The sequence below is a fragment of the Callorhinus ursinus genome, unplaced genomic scaffold (genome assembly GCF_003265705.2).
Source record: "Callorhinus ursinus isolate GAN/ISIS: 27379988/994484 unplaced genomic scaffold, GSC_fseal_2.0 scaffold52, whole genome shotgun sequence".
Classification (NCBI taxonomy): domain Eukaryota; kingdom Metazoa; phylum Chordata; class Mammalia; order Carnivora; family Otariidae; genus Callorhinus; species Callorhinus ursinus.
Window position 1 is genome coordinate 7,975,799 of NW_027397114.1, and position 21,051 is coordinate 7,996,849.

The 21,051-nt window shown below is 35.4% G+C and overlaps 1 protein-coding gene across 5 annotated transcripts; it reads right to left on the reverse strand.

Annotated features, from left to right (window-relative positions):
* Window positions 1-550: 550 nt before the first annotated feature.
* On the reverse strand, window positions 551-20,553 carry FBXO47 (F-box protein 47). 5 transcript variants are annotated; one of them, XM_025859383.2, is made up of 11 exons: window positions 20,372-20,553; window positions 17,719-17,927; window positions 17,117-17,287; window positions 14,359-14,435; window positions 12,121-12,198; window positions 11,163-11,271; window positions 6,965-7,141; window positions 5,692-5,838; window positions 4,889-5,031; window positions 1,787-1,946; window positions 551-1,115 (listed from the first exon to the last, which is right to left on the reverse strand). In XM_025859383.2, exons 2-11 carry the CDS (start codon window positions 17,900-17,902, stop codon window positions 1,003-1,005), a joined length of 1,359 nt encoding a protein of 452 aa, XP_025715168.1. In that variant the 5' UTR covers window positions 17,903-17,927; window positions 20,372-20,553; the 3' UTR covers window positions 551-1,002. The 5 variants fall into 5 exon arrangements, with proteins under 5 accessions (XP_025715168.1, XP_073739949.1, XP_073739950.1 ...); XM_073883848.1 differs by lacking the exon at window positions 20,372-20,553 and adding an exon at window positions 20,006-20,040; XM_073883849.1 differs by lacking the exon at window positions 20,372-20,553 and adding an exon at window positions 18,458-18,480.
* Window positions 20,554-21,051: the final 498 nt, after the last annotated feature.

Genomic DNA, 21,051 nt, shown 5'->3' on the forward strand with positions numbered 1-21,051 from the left:
ATTTCAGCCCCATGAGACACTACTGGTTTCTATTTTAATAGTAAAAGCGGTGGGTAAACGTTAGTCAGACTGAAATAGTCCTGGAGCTTCTTTGGAATCCATTTACTGGAGTGAAACCCCACTCTCTCAGGGCGGCCCTCACCATGCATGCTGCTTCCGGGTTCCTTCGAGCCCCGCTCTTTAAGATAGGGAGGAAAGCTTTAGGAAGAAGTGCAAATTATCTGTGAAGATTGTTCTGGCAGCAGAATGGGTACTTTCTTTCATTTTATATTCTCCCTTATTTGCGACATTTTACTCTAATCTCCAGGAAGGAATAAAAGATGACTTAATTGTATTAAGACAACATATACTTTCCTCTATTTATAGACTTTTGTCTTAAAGAAGGAAATGTATGTGTGTTTGTATATAGATAGACAGACATATATGTGTGAATATGTATATACACACACACTTCCTTTGGTTTTTGATCTGTTAGTTCATGTAAAACATCAACAAAATATTAATGTTCTATGCCAAAAAGGTGGTAAAAAATGTGATTTATGTCTACACATTCCAAAGCATCATATTGCAGATCTTTATAAAGCATTCTAGGTTATGTCTGTACAACCTAAGCAAAGTGAACAGATATAAGCGTTTAGTGAATCTGAGTCACCTCTACTTACAAAACAGAATTTTCTCTTGCTTCAAACATCCACACATACAGGTTGGCCGCCGATTCTTGGACACTAATGCTCTATTTAGTTGGGTGTTGGGTTTACCAAAATCTGGAGAAACACAGCTTGTTTTCTGGAGAAATCTCAATACACTCTTGTGTTTGCCTGTAATTTTTATATTAATAATGGTGCAAGCAGTTGCTTCTAAAATTCTGTGCAGCTTTGGAGTTCTTAGGTTACTTAGGTGATAAAAAGTCCCATGGATGCTACTCTTTGAGTGTGGAAAAGTAGCACTCTTCCAATTGTTTGTTCGGTGAGGTATTCTCTAAATGCAAGGCTTTCTGAGTTTTTAGGTAGAGAGAGTATTCATGGTCAAATACAAGACCTCCTTATGGAAGTTTGCCTGAGCGTGCACAAGATGGAACAAATTCAGAAAGCTTCTGTCATCTTCATCACGGTCTCCTGTACGCCACACACAGGAGTGGGCCATAGGGAAAAGAAAGTGCAGGTTAAATTTTTAAATATATGATTTATTTGTTATAAAACATTCCAATTTTCCCTAATAATAGGTAACAGAAGACTAGTTAGTGGTCTTTATTTACTAAGTCAGACATTAACCACCAAAATCAGGGAACTATATAAGAGCACTGAATAAGAAGTCAGAAGAAAAGGACGCTGGTCCATGCTTTACTGCCTCTAACTCTATGATCTTGGGCAAGTCAAGTCATTTCTCTAAGCCTTAGTTTTCTCATCTGTAAAATAGGGTTGATTATCACGTTGGCTACCTAATAAAACTATACAATAATATGTGTTGAAACTAAACAATATAGGGCATTATTATGATGATTAGGATAGTTGGTAAGTGAGCAAGTGAACATTTTGCTGTGCAAAACTAGAACGAGTTCCTTTCAGAGCAGACTCTTCAACTTTAGGTTTTCCATTAAAATCCATACGAGACTTAAAAAGTAGCAAAACCAAGAGCTAAATATATCTCATGGAAAAATAAACAAAAATGTCTGCTTCTTCTATTCTTGATTTAGAAATAAAAGTCTACATGGAATTAGCTCTGTTTTGAGTGGAGGGTGGAATGCATTTTAGTCACACCTGTGCACCGTCTACACACACTCACTCACCGGACATAACTGACTGCAGCATTTCCATTATAACACATGCAAATGCATTCGCCACACTCTGCAGGAAGTTAGTTCTTTCCACGGGAGTGCTAAAGACTTTACACACTTTTTGCATCATTTTAACTGCCCAATCCATGCAGTATAGTTCTTTCTCACACACCTGATTTAGATATAAAAAGAGTAATGGTAAAGCTTCATGTGAAGAAAATTGTAGAATTTGAAAATGGTATTGACAATGATGGTTTATGACTTTACATAATTTATTACACATGACATCATATTGAGTTTATAAGTGGGAAATGCTCTTACATCGAATTCTCCTTTCCTTTCAAATGGTACAATTTTATTGGGAAAAAAGTATGATGTAAATAAAAGCTTTGTCCAAGATTATCATGTCATATTATTCATTAATGTAAGAACTAATATTGCAAATAATTGTTAAACATATCAAAAATAAGACTTCTGCTCATTCATTCATTCAGTTATTATTTATTGAGCAGATGCTAAGAGCTGGAGAAACAATGGTTAAGCCATAAAGACAGGGCCTCTATTTTCCAGGAATCCAATAAGGGTGACAAACAGGCAATTTTAATAGGCAAGAGAACTATGGTCTTATCAACTCTCCACCTTGAGAGTTGTAGGGAATATTTATCTCTCTATTATTTAAAAGATAAAATATTTAGGGACACCTAGGTGGCTCAGTTGGTTGGGCATCTGCCTTTGGCTTAGGTCATGATCCCAGGATCCTGGGATCAAGCCCTGTGTCTGGCTCTCTGCTCAGCGGGGAGTCTGCTCCTCCTTCTCCCTCCACCCCTCCCCCCCCACTTGTGCTCTCTCTCTCTCTCCTCTCTCTCGCTCACTCTCTCAAATAAATAAATAAAATCTTTAAAAAATAAAATAAAGGATAAAATATTTAAAGATTACATGTTAATAGTTAAAGTTGGCCAAAAGGAAAAAGGTTTATTAACTAACATTCTAAATGGCCAATTTAATTCACATAGCCAAATAATATACAGCATGAAAATAAACCCTATAGTAGTGTAACATTTAGTTATAATGTAAACCTGACAGGAAAGATTTGTTGACTATGTATTATGTGTAAGGCATTTTTCCAGGCACTATGAAAGAAATAAGTCACCTAGTCTGGATGTCAAAGAGCTCTCAATCTCTTCTGGGAGACGATTTACCCTACACCTAAAATGGCTTCAGAACACTAGTAGTACACTACTCGTAAACAAAAATGAAGAGAAGACAAATCTGAGGCCACTTAGAGCAAATTAATGATCAGCATTGAGATGTTCATCAGAGGTTTTCTAGGGAAGTCACCCTTAGTGACTTCCTCTTCATTCTACTTGTTATAGTGCTGCCAAAGTACCCTCCAAAAACTTAAAACTTACGTCTCTCACGTTCCTAAAACTTTTCAGCAGCTCCCTGTTAGAGGATGTGTTCAAGCCCCACAGAATGGTTGACAAAGTCCTTCCTTACCTAGCCTCTCCCTTCCTCACCTCCTTCTCTTCTGCACATTTTACTCCGGAAATAATACTGAGCGGCTTACAGTGCTACAAATATAGCCATGCAGTTCCGTCTCTCTCTCTCTGAGGCAATCTACTTAATTACTAAAATAAATATTTACATTAAGAATGTAGTTAATTTGGTAGCTTTCTTCACAGTTTCACATTTTAAGAAGAGCCACAGAGGTTTCATTCATGTTTTAAGCAGTTGGTTTGGTAAAGATTCTTGTCTCTATTCCATTGATCCATATTCCATCAATCATTCCTCACAATAGTCACCTGGAAGACTATTCTAGTGCTTTTGAAGCACTGGTTGGGGTGGCCTCTGTGATGGTAGCCAAATCAATGAGATTTCTATGTAACACGTGCAGGTACACTCTTGAATAATTTGCACACACACATACACACACACACACCCATCTCCCGGCAAACTAAACTCCTATTCATTTTTAAAAACCTATTTCTCCTGGGGCTGGGGAAGCCCTGTCTGTGCTATATTCACACAATATTGGCTCCCCTCTGCTACCCATGTTTGTATATTTTTGTACATATATTTTTGTACTTATCACACTGAATTATTTATGTATACCTTGATAGATCCTAAAAGACCTTAAGCAGCTTTTGGTCAGAAATTTGTTCCATTAATTTCCATAGTCTTAGAATCTCACACAGTGTATGGCCCATAGTAAAACACTCAATTTGTGTTAAATGAATGAATATTAAATATATTTTAATGTTTTTTGGTTTTTGGTTTTTGGTTTTTTTTTTTGAGAGAGAGAGAGAGAGTTGGGGGGGGGCAGGGCAGAAGGAGAGAGAAAATCTGAAGCAGGCTCCACATCCAGTGCAGACCCTGATGCTGGGCTCAATCTCATGTCCCTGAGATCCTGACCTCAGCCGAAATCAAGAGTCGGACACTCATCCGACTGAGCCACCGAAGGGCACCTTTAATGTTTTATTTTTTTCTTTTTTTAAGATTTTATTTATTTATTTGACAGAGAGAGAGTGAGAGCACAAGCTGGGAGACAGAGGGAGAGGGAGAAGCAGTCTCCCCGCTGAGCAGGGAGCCTGATACAGGGCTTGATCCCAAGACCCTGGGATCATGACCTAAGCTGAAGGCAGCTGCTTAACTAACTGAGCCACTCAGGCGCCCCTAATGTTTTATTTTGAAAAACATTTTAACTATACAAAAGTGGAAATAATAGTATAATGAACCTCTAATATCCATTCCCCAGCTTCAGCAATTACCAATCTTGTCTCCTACTACCATTTACTTTCACATCCTCTCCCTGCTGCCCAATGATTATTTTGAAGCAAATCATAAAAGCTGTTTTAATGGAATTAAAAAAAATATAACTCAGCAGAGCTGTATAATGAAAATATGGACATTAAGTGGGGAGAGGTTAATATAAGGAATGATTCCAAATATGATCTTATATATATTTAAAATTTTTTAAATATACATAAAATATATGCTTAAATACTTATTCTTTCAAAATGTTTTGAGCATATTTCAGTTCCTTCAGGGCAGCTCCCCGGTAGGTCAACTATAATGTTAAACAACTTGCTAGAGAAAAACTTGGTTTTTACTTACCAAAGCCAAAAAGACTATCAGCTTTGCCAGTTCAATAGCCCGTCCATTCACAGCTTTACTAGCCATGAAAGTGAAACAGATGTTGTTCCCACTTAGGATTAGGAGACGTGCATTATTCTCTAGAAGCCACTCACGGGGAACCACTTTTATTAGAGGAAGAACAGTTATTTAGTGAGAAATTACATAATAGCTCTAGTAAACATCATTAAGTACATGCAATATTGTATTACCTTATTGGAAATACAACTAGAGCCAAGGGAAAAGCACAGAAAAAGTGCTTTAGTTTTGTAATTATTGCATTCAACCAGAGATAGAGATTATTGCCAAGTTATAGTGGCTTTTACAAATGTCCTAGCAATATAGTCAGAGCATTTCTCCTACACATATATCAAAAGGCAAGGTGGTCTAATTCTGTGTAAGGAAAGAAATCTTATAAACTTTAGAATCTAAAGGATTCTGCAGGAATGGAAAAGACTGTTTTCCGTCTGCGCCAGCAGGAGAGGGCTTTCTTCTTACACAACCTAGGAGGTTGTTTGTGAGAATTTGCAAAATGGAAATAACTGAGCTATTTAAATGTGAAACTTTCAAATAATAATAAATATATATTTATTGGCAATTGGAGAAAAGGAAGTTGATTATATGCATTCTCTTCAAACATATACCAAACTCTTTAAATATTTTAGAACATTTAGTGATTTTGAATAGGCAATTCATTTGTTACCTATAGAATTATCCTTACAATTTTATAACTGTACTCTAAGAATATATTTCTACTACTCTGTGTGGTAAATATGTACTTTTACCTGATAGTTCATCTACAAGACTGATAACATCATCTGCTGTCCACTCTTTGGTGCCTGTGTCATACAGTAATTTAATAGCATCAGCCAAACCTTTCAGACTGGATTCATCTGTAGGTCCTTCTATCATTTTCTGCCAAACCACCTGTCCTGGATAATTGAAACAAAAACTAGGCTATGACAGAATAGTTGGCTTTGTAATAAAGATTTCATGGATTGTTTAAAAAGGAAACTGGATTGCATTATAGAATCCCATTTGCTTATATATGCTACTTTCATAATGAAAAGTCAATTCTGATAACAGTATAAGTGTGACTGTCTCTGACTGATGTGATGAAGTTTAACAACAATTGCTACATGAAGTAAAGAAAAGGTAGTTTTGCCAAGCAGAATAGTGCTTCTAGTTCAAAGATAATGCTATGCCTGTAACAAAAATTATAATAGGGGCGCCTGGGTGGCTCAGTCAGTTAAGTGTATGCCTTTGGGTCAGGTCATGATTGGGCTCTCTCTGCTCAGCGGGGAGCCTGCTTCTCCCTCCCCCACCCCCCCCCGGCTTATGCTTTTCTCTCTCTCTGTCAAATAAATAAATAAAATCTTTTAAAAAATTATAATAGGCAATTGATGTAATCATACTAAAATCAAATGAAATCTACTGATATCCTTCCAAAAAGAGAACATGCTGTATTTGAGTATCTTCCAAATATTAAATATATCAAAACACAGTAATCCAGTCAAGTTTTGAATATTTACCTATGACCAATTCTCTTTGTGAATTACACAAAACAAAATTTGATCCCAGATCGGCTTCCTGCTTCTACTTTAAACTGGTTACCTCCTGATATAGGCAATGTGAACCAAAGAACTGTACGCTAATTTTAACATTAATCTAAGCAAAACTTAATTAGAAAGGCAAAAAAATGCACATAACCATATTATGTACCCAAAATTAAGTAAAACATCAATTTAACTACTACTGTGCTTTACAGACACTATTATTCCCTTCCAGCAGCAAACATAATCTTGAGGTAAGATAATGTTTAGAAATGAAAAGTAGTGATTTTTAGGTATACCAGAGATGATAGGAACATATTTGGTAATGGCCTGCAGTCTTGAAGCTTAAGTTATGCATAAGCTAATGTAGTGTACGTCTATGAAATCATGAAACACAGTTTAATCATTAGGAATGAGGAAACTGAGCAGGTACAAAAAGATATGTTTCCTAAAGTAGAAGTAATTAACATTTTGTAACATACATCTCTAAAAAATGTATGCTCACCATCTTGAGGAGATATTGGTCCAAAGATGATATACAATAATCTTGCCTGATTCACCATTGGCCATGGTTTTAATATACGTGTCAACCAAAAAGCAGAATCACTTTGATGTGTCCAGTGATCAAGCAGGACGTTCCTACAGAACAGTCTGATCCTTAACTCCAGTTTTCGGGCACTTCCTATGAAAACAAAAGAATTGTAAACCATTCTTCCTAGAAAGGCTGATGTGCATATTGGATATGCACACAGTGGATATGGTCAGTGATAGACATCTGTAATATACTTTGTACTGAAAGTATTATTTCATTTTCCTCTGTAAAAATTTTAGATTATCAAGGGACTATTTTTTAAACAATTTTATTGAGATATACTTTACACACCATACAATCCAGTGGTTTAGTATATTCACAGATATGTACAGCCAGCACCAAGTCAATTTAGAACATTTTCATCACCTCAAAAAGAAATCCTGTTCTTTTAGCTATCACCCCCCATCCCTCCATTCTTTACCATCCTTAGACTTAAGCAACCAATACTCTACCTTCTGTCTCTAAAGATTTCCTTTTTCTGGACTTCATGCAAATGAAATCATATAGTATATGGTCTTTTGTGACTGGTTTCTTTCACTTAGCACGTTTTCAAGTTTCATCCATGTTATGGCATCTATCAGTACTTCCTTCATTTTTATGGCCAAATAATATTCCATTGCATAGGGGTGCCCTGGTGGCTCAGTTGGTTAAGCGACTGCCTTCAGCTCAGGTCATGATCCTGGAGTCCAGGGATCGAGTCCTGCATCGGGCTCCCTGCTCAGCGGGGAGTCTGCTTCTCCCGCTGACCCTCCCCCTCTCTGCTCTCTCTTTCTCTCTCTCAAATAAATAAATAAATAAAATTTTAAAAAAATATTCCATTGCATAGATATACCTCATTTTGTTTATCCATTCACCCACTGATAGACATTTGGGTTTTATCCACCTTTTGGCTATTACAAATAATGCTGTTATTAACATTTGTGTACCAGTTTCTGTGTGGACATATGTTTTCATTTCTCTTTCGGATATACCTAGGAGTGGAATTTCTGGGTCATATAGTAACTCTAAGTTTAGTCATTTGAGGAACTGCCAGACTGCTTTCCAAAGTGGCTGCACCATCTTACATCCTGACCAGCAATGTATGAAGGTTCCAATTTCTCCATATTTTCACCAATACTTGTTGTTATCTGACTTTTTGATTTTAGCTGTCCTAGTGGGTATGAAGTAGTACCTTGAGTTTGTCTTTTTTAACAGACTTATTGAAATATATATAATTTACATACCAAAAAATTCACTCATTTAAAGTGTATAATTCAATAGTTTACAATCTATAATATTATTGGGGTGCCTGGCTGGCTCAGTCGGAAGAGCATGTGACTCTTGAAGTTGAAGTCGTGGGTTCATGCCCCATGTCAGGTGTAGAGATTACTTAAATAAACTTAAAAAAATCTATTATATTATTAATTTTTAAAAATTGTGGTAAATATATTTACTTATACATATATAGATATATATAACACAAAGTTTGCCATCTTAATCATTTTTTTAAAGATTTTATTTATTTATTTGAGAGAGAGAGAATGAGAGATAGAGAGCACCAGAGGGAAGAGGGTCAGAGGGAGAAGCAGACTCTCTGCTGAGCAGGGAGCCCGATGCGGGACTCAATCCCGGGACTCCAGGATCATGACCTGAGCCGAAGGCAGTCGCCTAACCAACTGAGCCACCCAGGCGCCCCCCATCTTAATCATTTTTAAAGTGAACAATACAGTAGCATCACTTAATTCACAATGCTGTTCAACCATCACAACTGTTTATTTCCAAAACTCTTTATCACCTCAAACAGAAACTCTATAACCATTAAGCAATAACTCCCCATTTCCCTCTGCCCCCTGTTCCTGATAACCTCAAATCTGTGTTCTGTTTTTATGAATTTGCCTGTCTGAGGTACCTCAGTTAAGTGGAATCACAATATTTGTCCTTTGTTGTCTGACTTACTTCACTTAGCATGTTTTCCAAGTTCATCCATTTTAGCATGCGTCAAAGCTTCATTCCTTTTTACAGCTGAAAAATATTCCATTGTATGAAGAGACCACATTTTGTTTATCCATTCATCTATTCATTGATGAACACCTGGGTTGTTCCCACTTTTTGGCTATTGCGAATAATGCTGCAGTGAACACTGGCATATAAGTATCTTTCCAAGCCCCTCTCTCAACTCCCTTAGGAATAGCTAGGAGTGGAATTGCTCGGTCATATGATAGTTCTATGTTTAGCTTTTTGAGAAATGGTCAAGTTGTTTTCCATAGTGGTGGCAACCATTTTACATTTTTATACCATTTATGTTCTACTTACTTGTAGATAAGACAAGAGTAAACAGAAAGTCCACCAATGATCTTAGACCATAGGAAGTAAGTACCCCTTGATGTAGTAAGCCAAGTAACACAGCATCAGGAAAGCCTTTACAGAGGAAGTCTGGCAAATTGGGTCTTAAAAGATGAAGAGAGATGGTATTTTAGAAAAAAAAAAAAAGAGAGCGTGAATAAAAGATATGAGGTAGAAATGTGTAAGAGATATGTGAGACAGTGAGGGAAGTGATCAAGACTACTCTATGTCAAACTGATACAGAGAACAGTGGGGAATAAATCTGAAAAAGTAGATTGGGATGAGAATGTGAAGGCCAGTATGAACAGTTTGGACTTTATTTTGATGACATTGGGGAGCCAATAAAAGGTTTGGATCCAGGGAGGGACATGATAAATTAATCTTGTTATTGTTTCATTGGGCTTCTAATCTGCCTTTCTGATCCAAAATTTGTTTCATAATGAAATACCTCAAGCTGTCAGAAAAGAAGAGATACTGTAACAAATATTGTGTACCACTTAGCTTTGTCAAAGCTTTACTTTTTGCTATATTTGCTTCAGATTTTTAAAAAAATAAACAAAACATAGGTAGGGTCTATATAGCTTCTTGTATATCACTCCCAATCCTCTTCCCCTTCATCCTTAGAGGTAATCACCATCTTGAATTTGGGTTTTGACCCTCTTGTACTAGTCAGGGTTCTCCAGAAAAATAGAACAAACAGGATGTGTATATATACATGGAGAAAAATTTGTTTTGAGGAATTAGCTCACAAGACTGTGGAGGCTTGGCAATCCAAAATCTGCGGGTATGCTGGCAGACCAGAGACCAGAGAAGAGTTTCAGTTCAAATCCAAAGGCAGTCTGCTGGTAGAATTTTTTCTTGCTTGGGAGATCAGTCTTTATCTGTTAAGGCCTTCAAGTGATTGATGAGACCTACCCATGTTATGGAGGGTAATCTGCTTTACTTAAAGTTTACTGATTTAAATGTTAATCTCATCTAAGACATAACTTCAGAGAAACATCTAGAATAAAGTTTGATCAAATATCTGGGTACTGTGGCCCAGCCAAGTTGACATACAAACTTAACTATCACATCTCCCAACTATATTCTTACATTTTTTACTATATGTATATTAACCATAAAGAATAGATAGAATTATTTTACATGTTTTTAATTGGTATATAAATAGTATCATGTGGAAAATATCCTTTGGTTACCTTTTTCTCAACTTACATTTTGAGATTTATCCATATTAATACATGTGGCTTTAGTTCATTCATTTTAACTACAATGGTTTTAACTGTATGGATACTTAATTCATTTATCCATTCTCCTGATGATGGGCATTTATTTAGATTGTTTGCAGTTTTTCATGGTTGGTTACATGCTGTAATGCTCATTCTTATACAGGTCTCCTTATGAACTGTGGAAGTATCTCAGAGTGAAATTGCTAGATTGTAGGATTCCATAATTTTAAAAATATGAAGTATTTCATATATATATGTGTGTATATATATATATATATATATATAAAGGCTTAAAGAATACTATAATGAACACCTTTGTATCCTCCATCCAGTCTTAATTAATAAAATATTATTAATACAGCTGAGCCCTCTGAATACTTCTTTCTCTAATCACATGCCATGTTTGCCTCACAATCTAATTCAGTGTTTATCATCCCCTTAAATTTCTTTGTCCTTTTACTACATATGGATGTCATAATTTTCTTTTAAATATACTTTTGAACTCTGCTTTTTTTCTATTTTAATATCTGTATAATATTATCTGTGAATTGTAGTTTTTTTACCTGGTTTGCTGCAGACAGCGGTCTGCATCTTGCGGGAGAGATTAGTCAGCTCACATAAGAAGTTATATACACGATGGCACTCGAGTTCATCCCAACCTGCTGTTAAGGTCTGAGAATAATAAAATAAAGGAAACATTACAGATGTTCAGACCATCAAATCAAAATGTAAGTCACTGCTAGCTTGTGAGCATAACTGCTGTAGCACATGATTGAGGTGATGTGCAATTTTTACCCATTATGGAATGTTCAAATTAATAAGAAAATTTACATAAACAAATCCTAGAAATGCTCCAAAATCCAGTTTCTTTTTGGTTGTAAAGGGAATATCCTTTCAAATGGTACCAAATCCTGAGCTCTGACAGTATAGATAAAGTAACAAAGGCCAAAATCCTTAGATATCTGACTCACAGCCATTCTGTGGTTTAGTTTTCAACAGAATCCCTTTGAGTTCCTCTAATTATCATTTATGATATTGCTTACAAATGATAATGATCCCATCTTAATGTGACGATTATGAGCATTTACTAATAACATTTTGATGTGAACGAGCAAAAATTTTTTATTAGGACAAAGTTTCATAATTATCTTTGAGCCAACCAGAGTGTACAGTTAAACATACAGGAAAAGGAAATTCAAATGGTACGCTACTCTAGTTAGATTTTGAAAAGGTTGATTAATCATATAAATTTTTCTTAAAACAGTTGAACTGGATTTTAGTAGTTTAAGAATTAATCTCATTCTCTGTGGAAGGACATAGAAGAAACTGCTAACAACAGTTACTTCTGTTGAAGTCAACTCGGTGGACCAGGGACAGGCCTTGATGGTAGAGTTACTTTTCATTTTATAAAGTTTGTACCTTTTGAATTTTATATAAATATATGTTTATATTACCTGTCCTTCCTCCCCCAAAAGCAAAAATCTATCTTAGAAGAGGGATGGTAGGAAGGCAAAAATGTACCTTTAAAAACATGCCATAACATGGTAATCCTAAACATTGGATAGGAGCTGCACAGCCATTGAATTTAAAACAGGAAACCTGTAAAGAGAACAACTATTAATTTCTCTTTTTCAATGGAACTGTACAATGACTGGACATTGAAATTTAATGGAAATATGCAAGAATTTTTCAGTATTAATTGAAAATAACTAAAATGCGGGGCACCTGGGTGGCTCAGTTGGTTAAGCGACTGCGTTCGGCTCAGGTCATGATCCTGGAGTCCCGGGATCGAGTCCCGCATCGGGCTCCCTGCTCAGCGGGGGGTCTGCTTCTCCCTCTGACCCTCCCCCCTCTCATATGCTCTCTCTCTCTCATTCTCACTCTCTCAAAATAAATAAATAAATCTTTAAAAAAAAGAAAATAAAATGCTAAATAATTAGCATTGTGTTACATAGGTAAGATCACAAAAGAAATATGAGTCTATCTTAAAGGAGTTCATAAATACATGCACGTGAAATTATTTTGATAATTCAGGTTAGAATATACATAAATGTTAAAATGACTAAATATACACTATATCAGATACTGTGAAAACAGAAACAAGACAAATTTGGGAATGATCAAAACAGCTTCTGAAGCATGTGAAAAAAGCAGTCTTGAAGTAGGATTCAAATATAAGGAATGAGAGGTGCCTCTGTGGCTCAGTCATTAAGCATCTGCCTTGGGCTCAGATCATGATCTCAGGGTCCTGGGATCAAGCCCTGCATCAGGCTCCCTGCTCGGCAGGAAGCCTGCTTCTCCCTCTCCCATTCCCCCTGTTTGTGTTCCCTCTTTTGCTGTGCCTCTGTCAAATAAATAAAATCTTTTTTAAAAAAATATATAAGGAGGGCGCCTGGGTGGCTCAGATGGTTAGGCGTCTGCCTTCGGCTCAGGTCATGATCCCAGGGTCCTGGGATCGAGTCCCGCATCGGGCTCCCTGCTCCTTGGGAGCCTGCTTCTCCCTCTGCCTCTCTCTCTCTCTCTGTCTCTCATGAATAAATAAATAAAATCTTTAAAAATATATATATAAGGAATGAAAAAGATAGGAAAGATAGGTGAGGGGAACAATAAGGACAAAATTGTAGAGTGGTAGGAATAAAAAGCTTTATGTGGGAAGAAAGATATGACATGCTTCACTGGGCTCAATGTAGTAGGGAGTAAGGTTGCATTGTCAGGAAGAGCCCTAAATACCAGCTATAGACTTTGGACCTTATCTTGCTGAAATTGAGTAGCTACTGAAAGATTTTTAAGTAAGAAAATTAACTCAATGAAAGGGATGCTTTAGGAAGAATAACCTTGATTCAGCATACAGAATGTCTTGGGAAGTAAAGAAATAGATGGCAGAAAGATCATCTGAGAAGCTGCTATAATAATATAGACCTGAACTCAGTGCAAATACTGACATGAAAAAAAGCTAATGCATCAGAAACAGTTTGCATACTACTGAGTGTAGAACTGAACCATCAGTGTTGGATGTATGTTTGAGTTTGTATAGTGAAACTCAAAACTTATACAGAGATTACGCCTAAACACATGGATACACATTCAAGTCATAAATCATCATAAACATTTTATTTTATTTTTAAAATGTTTTAAAGATTTATTTATTTTAGAGAGAGAGAGAGTGTGCGTGTGTGCGTGTGTGCGTGGGAGGGTAGAGGGAGAGGGAGAGAGAATCTCAAGCAGACTCCCCGTTGAGCGCCAAGCCTGACACAGAGCTCAGTCCCACGACCCTGCGATCATGACCTGAGCTGAAACCAAGAGTCAGACGCTTAACCAACTGAGCCAACCAGACACTCTCAAAAGTTTTGTTATTTTAATATTAAAAATACTTTCCTATGTTTTCATACATTTATAAACAGTAAATTAACATTCAGAAATTATTTCATTTTAATAAAATATCTAAATCACTTTAAAACAGCCTCAGGACTCTCAATGTAGGAAAAAAATACTTTTATACTCTGATAAATCTAATAAACTTGAATGATATTCTTAGGTATACATAAAAATTGTTTTATGATAAGTAAAAGACTACTACATTTTGGTGTTTTATAATCTCTGGGTACTTGGTATAGTATTAGATTATCATCAATCAATTATTAGTACTAATTCATGAAATTCTAATAATTGAAGATGGATCTAAAATGAGTGTAAGATATTAATAAAAAATATCTTTACTAGAAATCAAGACTGTGAACCAACTGAGAAGTGTGATCTTACTTCTGCCAGTATCTTGTGAATGTACTTTAGTCTTTCCCTTGTGGGTAGCAGCAACGTACATCTTTTAAATAGCAGACCTGAGAATGTAAAGAGACACATGAAAAAAATGACAATACAATTAATGGAAGAGTGCCTGTAAAGCACAGCATAACATTTCCTTGAAAGTCAAGTATGGTAAATCACAGTGGACTGTGAGCTGATATGGTTCTGAAGAGGAAGTTTGGGAGCAAGGGTACCAGACACTTACAATATATGGTGTTTACCAAGTAACTGTGATGTCCACTAAGTGGTATAAAATCTTACGAAAATGATGAAATTGATATTATAAGACAGATATTGAAAGTATTTAGATTAAAAAAGATATAACAGACACAAAGATACACTAGTGGAACTGTATCTTTATTCTATAGAAAACAGATTCCAATATTTCTTAAAATTAACATGTTCACAAAGGAACATGCTTTAAGAGTTATTAATGTAAAACATGGAAAGAATGAGAAAAGCGATTTTGTATTCCTTTCTCCATATAAAATTTTTTAAAAATCATAAGTACTTAAAATTTCAGAGGTTAGAAGTTATTTTCACTCATAGAGAGTATCCAGTTTGGATGCAATATCCATTTCTTCCTTCAAAGATATCCTTTTATGGGGCATACATGTTAAGAATGTATAGAATTTTGTGTTCAGATATTTTAAAAAAGAAAAAAAAACCAGTGTGACATATAACTTGAACTACAGTGACAGAAGTGTATGATTTGTTTCCTCTAACTTCATGTGTTCTGTTTTCCTAAAATGGCAATACATTGTTAACATTCCTATAAGGGCAATGTTTCCCTTACACTAAAAATAAGATATATGGTAGGAAAATAAATACCTGAATATCATGAATTTCTCCATTTTTATCTTCTCTGCATTTACTCTTTTTTTTTAACATATATGATAGCTGCTTTATATAATTCTGTAGCATCTATGGGAATCCAATTTATTTTTAGAAGTTGCTATGTTTGGACAACGCATGACCAGAATTGAGTTCGAAATATAAACCCGCCTTATTTTTGTACATAAAAAGACATTTTCAGTGTTTGGTTTTTAAGCTAAGTTCTTTCCCTTTCATGTTTTGGCATCCAGTCCCATGGCAGATCATAGCTGGGGAAGTGTAAGCTATAATTGTATGCTGGTTGCTTTTTCTAATGTAAAACTCCTATTTTTAAGGATTGCAATTTACCATAAAAACCAATACTGGCTGACTTATTTATTTTTTTAACACAGGTGCTCTGCTATACCCTTTAGAGACCAACTTTTAAAATTTCTTCCTACTAAAATAGAGTCAGATGTAATGTTCTTTTCACACTGGCCATCTGCGCTGTCTTGTATGAAGAAGCAAATTAAAATTTTTAATCTTCAGAGCACAGAATTCTGAAAATGTTATTTTAATGTCTGAAAACAGGAACGGATCAGATAGGAATGGCAACATGAGAAAATGGTAAGTACATCAAACATTTACCTAAAGATTCAGTCATAAGCCAGGTGTCTGCACCAAAACTAAATGGAAGGTTGAAATCATTACATGAATAAAACTGTTTTTGAAAGCTGGCTATTAAGATCAATGCATATTTGTATTTTTCACTGAATTATCCATATAATTATCTTAATGCTTTTTTGCTTCTTTGAGCGACTGAGTCTTGGTCAGGGAGAAAAAAAAATTCTTTCAGATCAAAACCAAAAAATAAGCTCTTTTACTGTACCACTTATTCTGCAACTAAGGATGTTTGAAAAAAGATATTTACAATGACATGTAGCAAAAAGTCATTGCTATATTCTGTTACAGGCTTTACTAAGTCTAATCACAAATACTGAAACCAATAACACTGTAATCAGATTACATACCTTTCATTTAATCTTATTAATCTAAATATAATAGTAATTTTATTAATATTATCAAATATACTTTTATGTATTTACATATGGATATAGTCTTATTTTATTATCTTAAAGCTAGGCATCGTTGGGCTACTAAAAGGTAATAATTATTTAACTTAACTATTATGCCTTTATTTAAAAATTGAAAACATCACCTTAATTTTTGGTTTTATTGCCACGCTTTGGTTAATTATAAGGTAGTTTCATAATTAAACTGGTGCCACTAGTCAAGTCAAAATTAGAATTTTATTTCAGCATAAAATTAGAATCTTATTTCAGCACATCAATGAATGGGGTGAAAGACATAGATGATTATAAATCAAGGGAAGAGATTATATGGAATTTCCTTTGATAATTTATTATAGCATAATGATTTATTAGTAAATGTATGGAGTACTTAAGAAAAACACATTGTTTCTGATAAAATAGGTGATCTTCCACAATAATGTGTTTACATTTCTTTTCTATTTTAAGGACTAGATTATGGTTGAAAGAGAAAAGAAGTTTAGAAATAAAACTCATTAGATCCACAGGAAGTAAAAGCATTGAAAATACATCAATTTCACTGGTAAGCCACCTAGACAATAAGCAAAGGTGACATTGTATGCACATGAATCACAAGGACTGATACTTTACATTAAAGTGCATTCTCTCATCTTTAAAGATACGTATAAGGGACTATTATGGGAAAGTCTTCACACTGAAGAATAAAAGCATCATAGAAATAGACACATTTTAAGAAATATCCCATTTCCCACAGGCCTTACAGAATTGTTTAATAAAATCCCCTTAATTAAGTGTAGTTCTTTACTTGTTACAATTCTCATTACATAAATTACCTAGAGATCTGTAATGTTCCAGTATGGCAGAGTCTTGTCTCTTGCTAGGCAGCTCAAGGTTATGAAAATCCTGTAGTAAAAGTCTTTTGCTTCCTGACGAGGTTGAAATATAATTAATAATGTGCTGGCTGACTGTTTTGGACACCATGCTTAGCATGCTGATATCCTTCACTACCAAGAGAAATATATATACATATATATATATAAATAGCTTAATTACAAGAACATCATTATTATTACAATCTATTAACTTATAAGTTAGCTCATTAATAATATACTAAATAATAAAATATATAAATAAGTGGGGGAAAGGGGGAAAATCTTAAAATTGTTTTAAATCTCCTGTTCAATGAATTGGAAATATTTAGGGATGTAACAGTCAAGTTACCATGTTGTTATAATTAGAAGCATGCTTTAAAGAGTTTGAGTGTCATACTTTCTTTATTGTACCTCTTACCTAACAATGATGAAACCTTTAGAAAATAAACATAATGTAAATAACCATTAATATTCTAGCAGAGCCTAAGATGACAAACTAGTTCTTGAGGGGGGAAAAAATATTCAAGTGTTTATATAGCCTACTCATAGTTCCCAGACCTCACCTGACAAATATCTTAAGATTATCTGGAATATTTCCAATGGCAAGGCTTTAAAATTTCCAAGCGTTGATAAGGGCTGAGAATCTGAGTCAAGGGTGTTGGAAAAATAGCTGCTGGATAGACGATTACTACGTCTATATTTCTGGTTGGGAATCAAAGTGAAACTGGTATTTATTCTAGATGCCATCCTTTTCTTATCGCATGAATTTATCCTGGTTAGAAAAATAAAACACAAGAGACAAAGGAGAAAGGAAATTATAGAAACAAAGAGCTGTTTTTTAAAATGAAGAAGTTGATACTTTGATGGGCAATAGCTGTCTATCTATTTACAAAACTTTAAGTGATCTCTACCCCTATCGTGGGGCTCAAACTTATGACCCCAAGATCAAGAGTCACATGCTCTACTGACTCAGTCAACCAGGCACCCCTCTATTTACAAAACTTTTAATATAATGTCCAATTTACGGAGTTCCCACCAATAAGTGTATTTATTCATCTCACATGATATTAAATGTTTAAAAGTCTTTTCCCTCTTAGCCAAATATTCTAGATAAAGAATTTTAGTAGAATAAGAGACATGTATTTGGATGAGATATAGTCTAAGAAAATATGCAAAATCTTTAAAACGTAAAAGATTTGACACAAAAAACCAATATAACAAATTCAAAACATTCAAGATCTGTGATTAGTATGTTGCTTTTATAATCTTTACCTTCTAAAAAAAATCAAAATATCAATGTACCTTTAAAATTTTGTAGTAAAGTTTTTCTATTTCTTTAAAACTGAGTACTGACATTTTCTTTGTTGGAAACGGTAAAAATAGAGATAAGAAATAGAAATTCTAAGTTTAGAGCTTTTAAAATTTATGAGTTCTAAAAGATTAAGAAGATTGCAATGCTATTACCAATTATGTGCTGTGCTGTATAACACAAACAGTAAAGTCTTGTAAAATTAAAAAGACTAGAATAAATAAATGAACAATGATTTTCATCCTAATTCCACTTTTGCTTACTTATAAGTCTTAGGAAGGGCCTACACAACTTGATTTTGAAGTGAACATTTCTTAGACAGAACTTATTAAAATCACTGATAATTTACTTACACCAAAAAATAATTCTTAAAAAAATATTCATAATAGGCAGTGACTTTGTCACTATTGCTCCAATTCAGAAAACATTGTCTTTTGTATATATACAAGTACATGTACATGTACATATACATAACTACAACTCCAATCTAAGGCTCCCTGTTTCTGAAGTAACAACTAAGACATTTCATCAAAGAGTTACAAATATATCTGACCCAAATCCATTTTCTCCATTTGTCACAAACTTGCTAAAATCACATTGTTACTTACTCATCTAAAAGGTTACATATCAACTTAAAAGTAGTTATACATTCAAAAACATGGCCAAGAAATTTAGTTCTTAGTGAAAAACACACTGTGAACCTCCTTTAAAACCATACCATAGCACTTTGCTTTAGCATTCCATGAGCACTTAAATTAGAAGCTATTTAAAAAATAATCAGTAAAATTACACAAGTAACATATTGCATGTCAAAAAGTTTATAAAATACAGCAAAACAAAGACAATTAAATTCACTTATAAACACTTTGGTTTATATCATTTCAGAATCATATATATATATACAACCATATAGAGAATATATATATATACTAACAAAAAAAGATCACTGTTCATACTATTTTGTAATCTGCTTTTTTCAACTGTAATTGTAAGTAAAACTAATTTCTTTCCATGCCAATAGATACTTCTACAAGTATATATATATATTTTTTTAATTTTTTTATTGTTATGTTAATCACCATATATTACAAGTATATCTATTTTAAAGGCTGCATGTAAGTCCACCAAATGGAAGAATGCTGATTTATTTAATCCATGAGGTTGTTTTTAACTTTTCACAGTAGGCACTTTAAAGCATTTTCATTGTAATAAAATTTTAAATCTGGCCTAGGATTTGTCCTGTCTCTGAGGAACGTGTAAAGTGAGACTTGGGTGTGGGCTCTTCACAGACTCACTGACACCTGGGACCCAGGGGACTTCAGTGTTCAACCAATGAGTGTGTATATTTAAACCACCGCGAATTAAAACGCATTGGGCCCATTCTTTTAACACCGAAGTCTCCTCTTATAATTCCTTATTTTTCTCACTCAGACCTGGACGCTTTGGGGGGAATGCAGGCTTTTCTGAAAATCCTGAAGGTGTAATCCCAAACTATTTCGGGTTTTCTCCCACCTTCCCCCAAGAGAACGAGAATCACTGACCAAAATAATAGTAATAAAATGTTTCCATGCCTCCGTTCCACACCACTCGTTACTGACTGTGAAAGGCTTTGAGGGCCTTCTTGGCTGAATTCCGCCCCCCCGGCCCCCCCTTTCAGAGAAAACCGTCCAACAGCAATTCACCGCGATTTCTATTTTGTTTCAACCTAAGAAAACCCTTAGAAGAGACCCACATCTGCTCGGGTATTGGCCCCAAACACCTCCAGAGAAGTAAACCAGGGACACCACAAAGCATAAACTGGCCGATATAAGACTCCAACCACATGGTGATGCATTTTTTACCCCCTTCAGTCCATGAAAAGATGAAACTATCTCAAGAAAGTACTGGGGAAAAAAATCTCTTTTTACCACAGATTTTGACAGTTTTCCGGCTAAGGAATCACAGGCAAATGGGATTTAGTTGTTCTGCCCTACCATCCTCAAATTTCTTAATGTTTAAAAAAGAAAGTATCTCCTCAAGGTTTTCCCGCCGGCTTGAGAGCGGGACCAGCTCCGGTCGGATCCGGAGCTGCGTTAGCGCCTCCCAGGCGCCCCCGTAGCCTCAAGAATATTTTAGAATCCTCCCAGGAGCCCCAGCGGGAAAGAAGCCCCGCCTCCTCGTGAAAAGCAAGACCCCCCCTCCCCCGTTCCCATAGTGCCCTCCTCCCTCATGAATATTTTAGAACCCTCTCAGGAGCCCCCACAGGAAGGAGACTCCGCCTCCTCATGAATAGTAAAATTCTCGGCACCCAATAGTGCCCCCTAGACCCTGAATAATTAACGAGGATGAGGTCCTCGGAGCCCAAACGGAGCCTGAGCTGAAGACAGGAAGGGGTGGAGCCGTTAGAGTCTGGGGGAGGGGAGGGTGCAAAGGAAGAGCCCCAACCTGGCGCGCCAGGGATGTGTTCCAAACCACTTCATTTCCCTTTCAACCTAATTTTGAGCCCATTTTTTGTTCCCCCTGCCCCCACCCCAGAAGGGTAAGTTACAAGAGCTTTCATCAAAACTAATGTTGGAAGAAACCTCCAAACATTCCTTTTTAAAACCTA

Excerpts from the sequence above, each read along its gene's own strand:
- FBXO47 (XM_025859383.2), bottom strand. The coding sequence starts at position 17,902 with ATGGCATCTAGAATAAATACCAGTTTCACTTTGATTCCCAACCAGAAA. Across the intron at positions 11,272-12,120 it reads GTTATGGCATGTTTTTAAAG|ACCTTAACAGCAGGTTGGGA; the intron begins GTACATTTTTGC and ends TATTATTCTCAG. Across the intron at positions 5,839-6,964 it reads ACCAATATCTCCTCAAGATG|GACAGGTGGTTTGGCAGAAA; the intron begins GTGAGCATACAT and ends TCAATTATCCAG.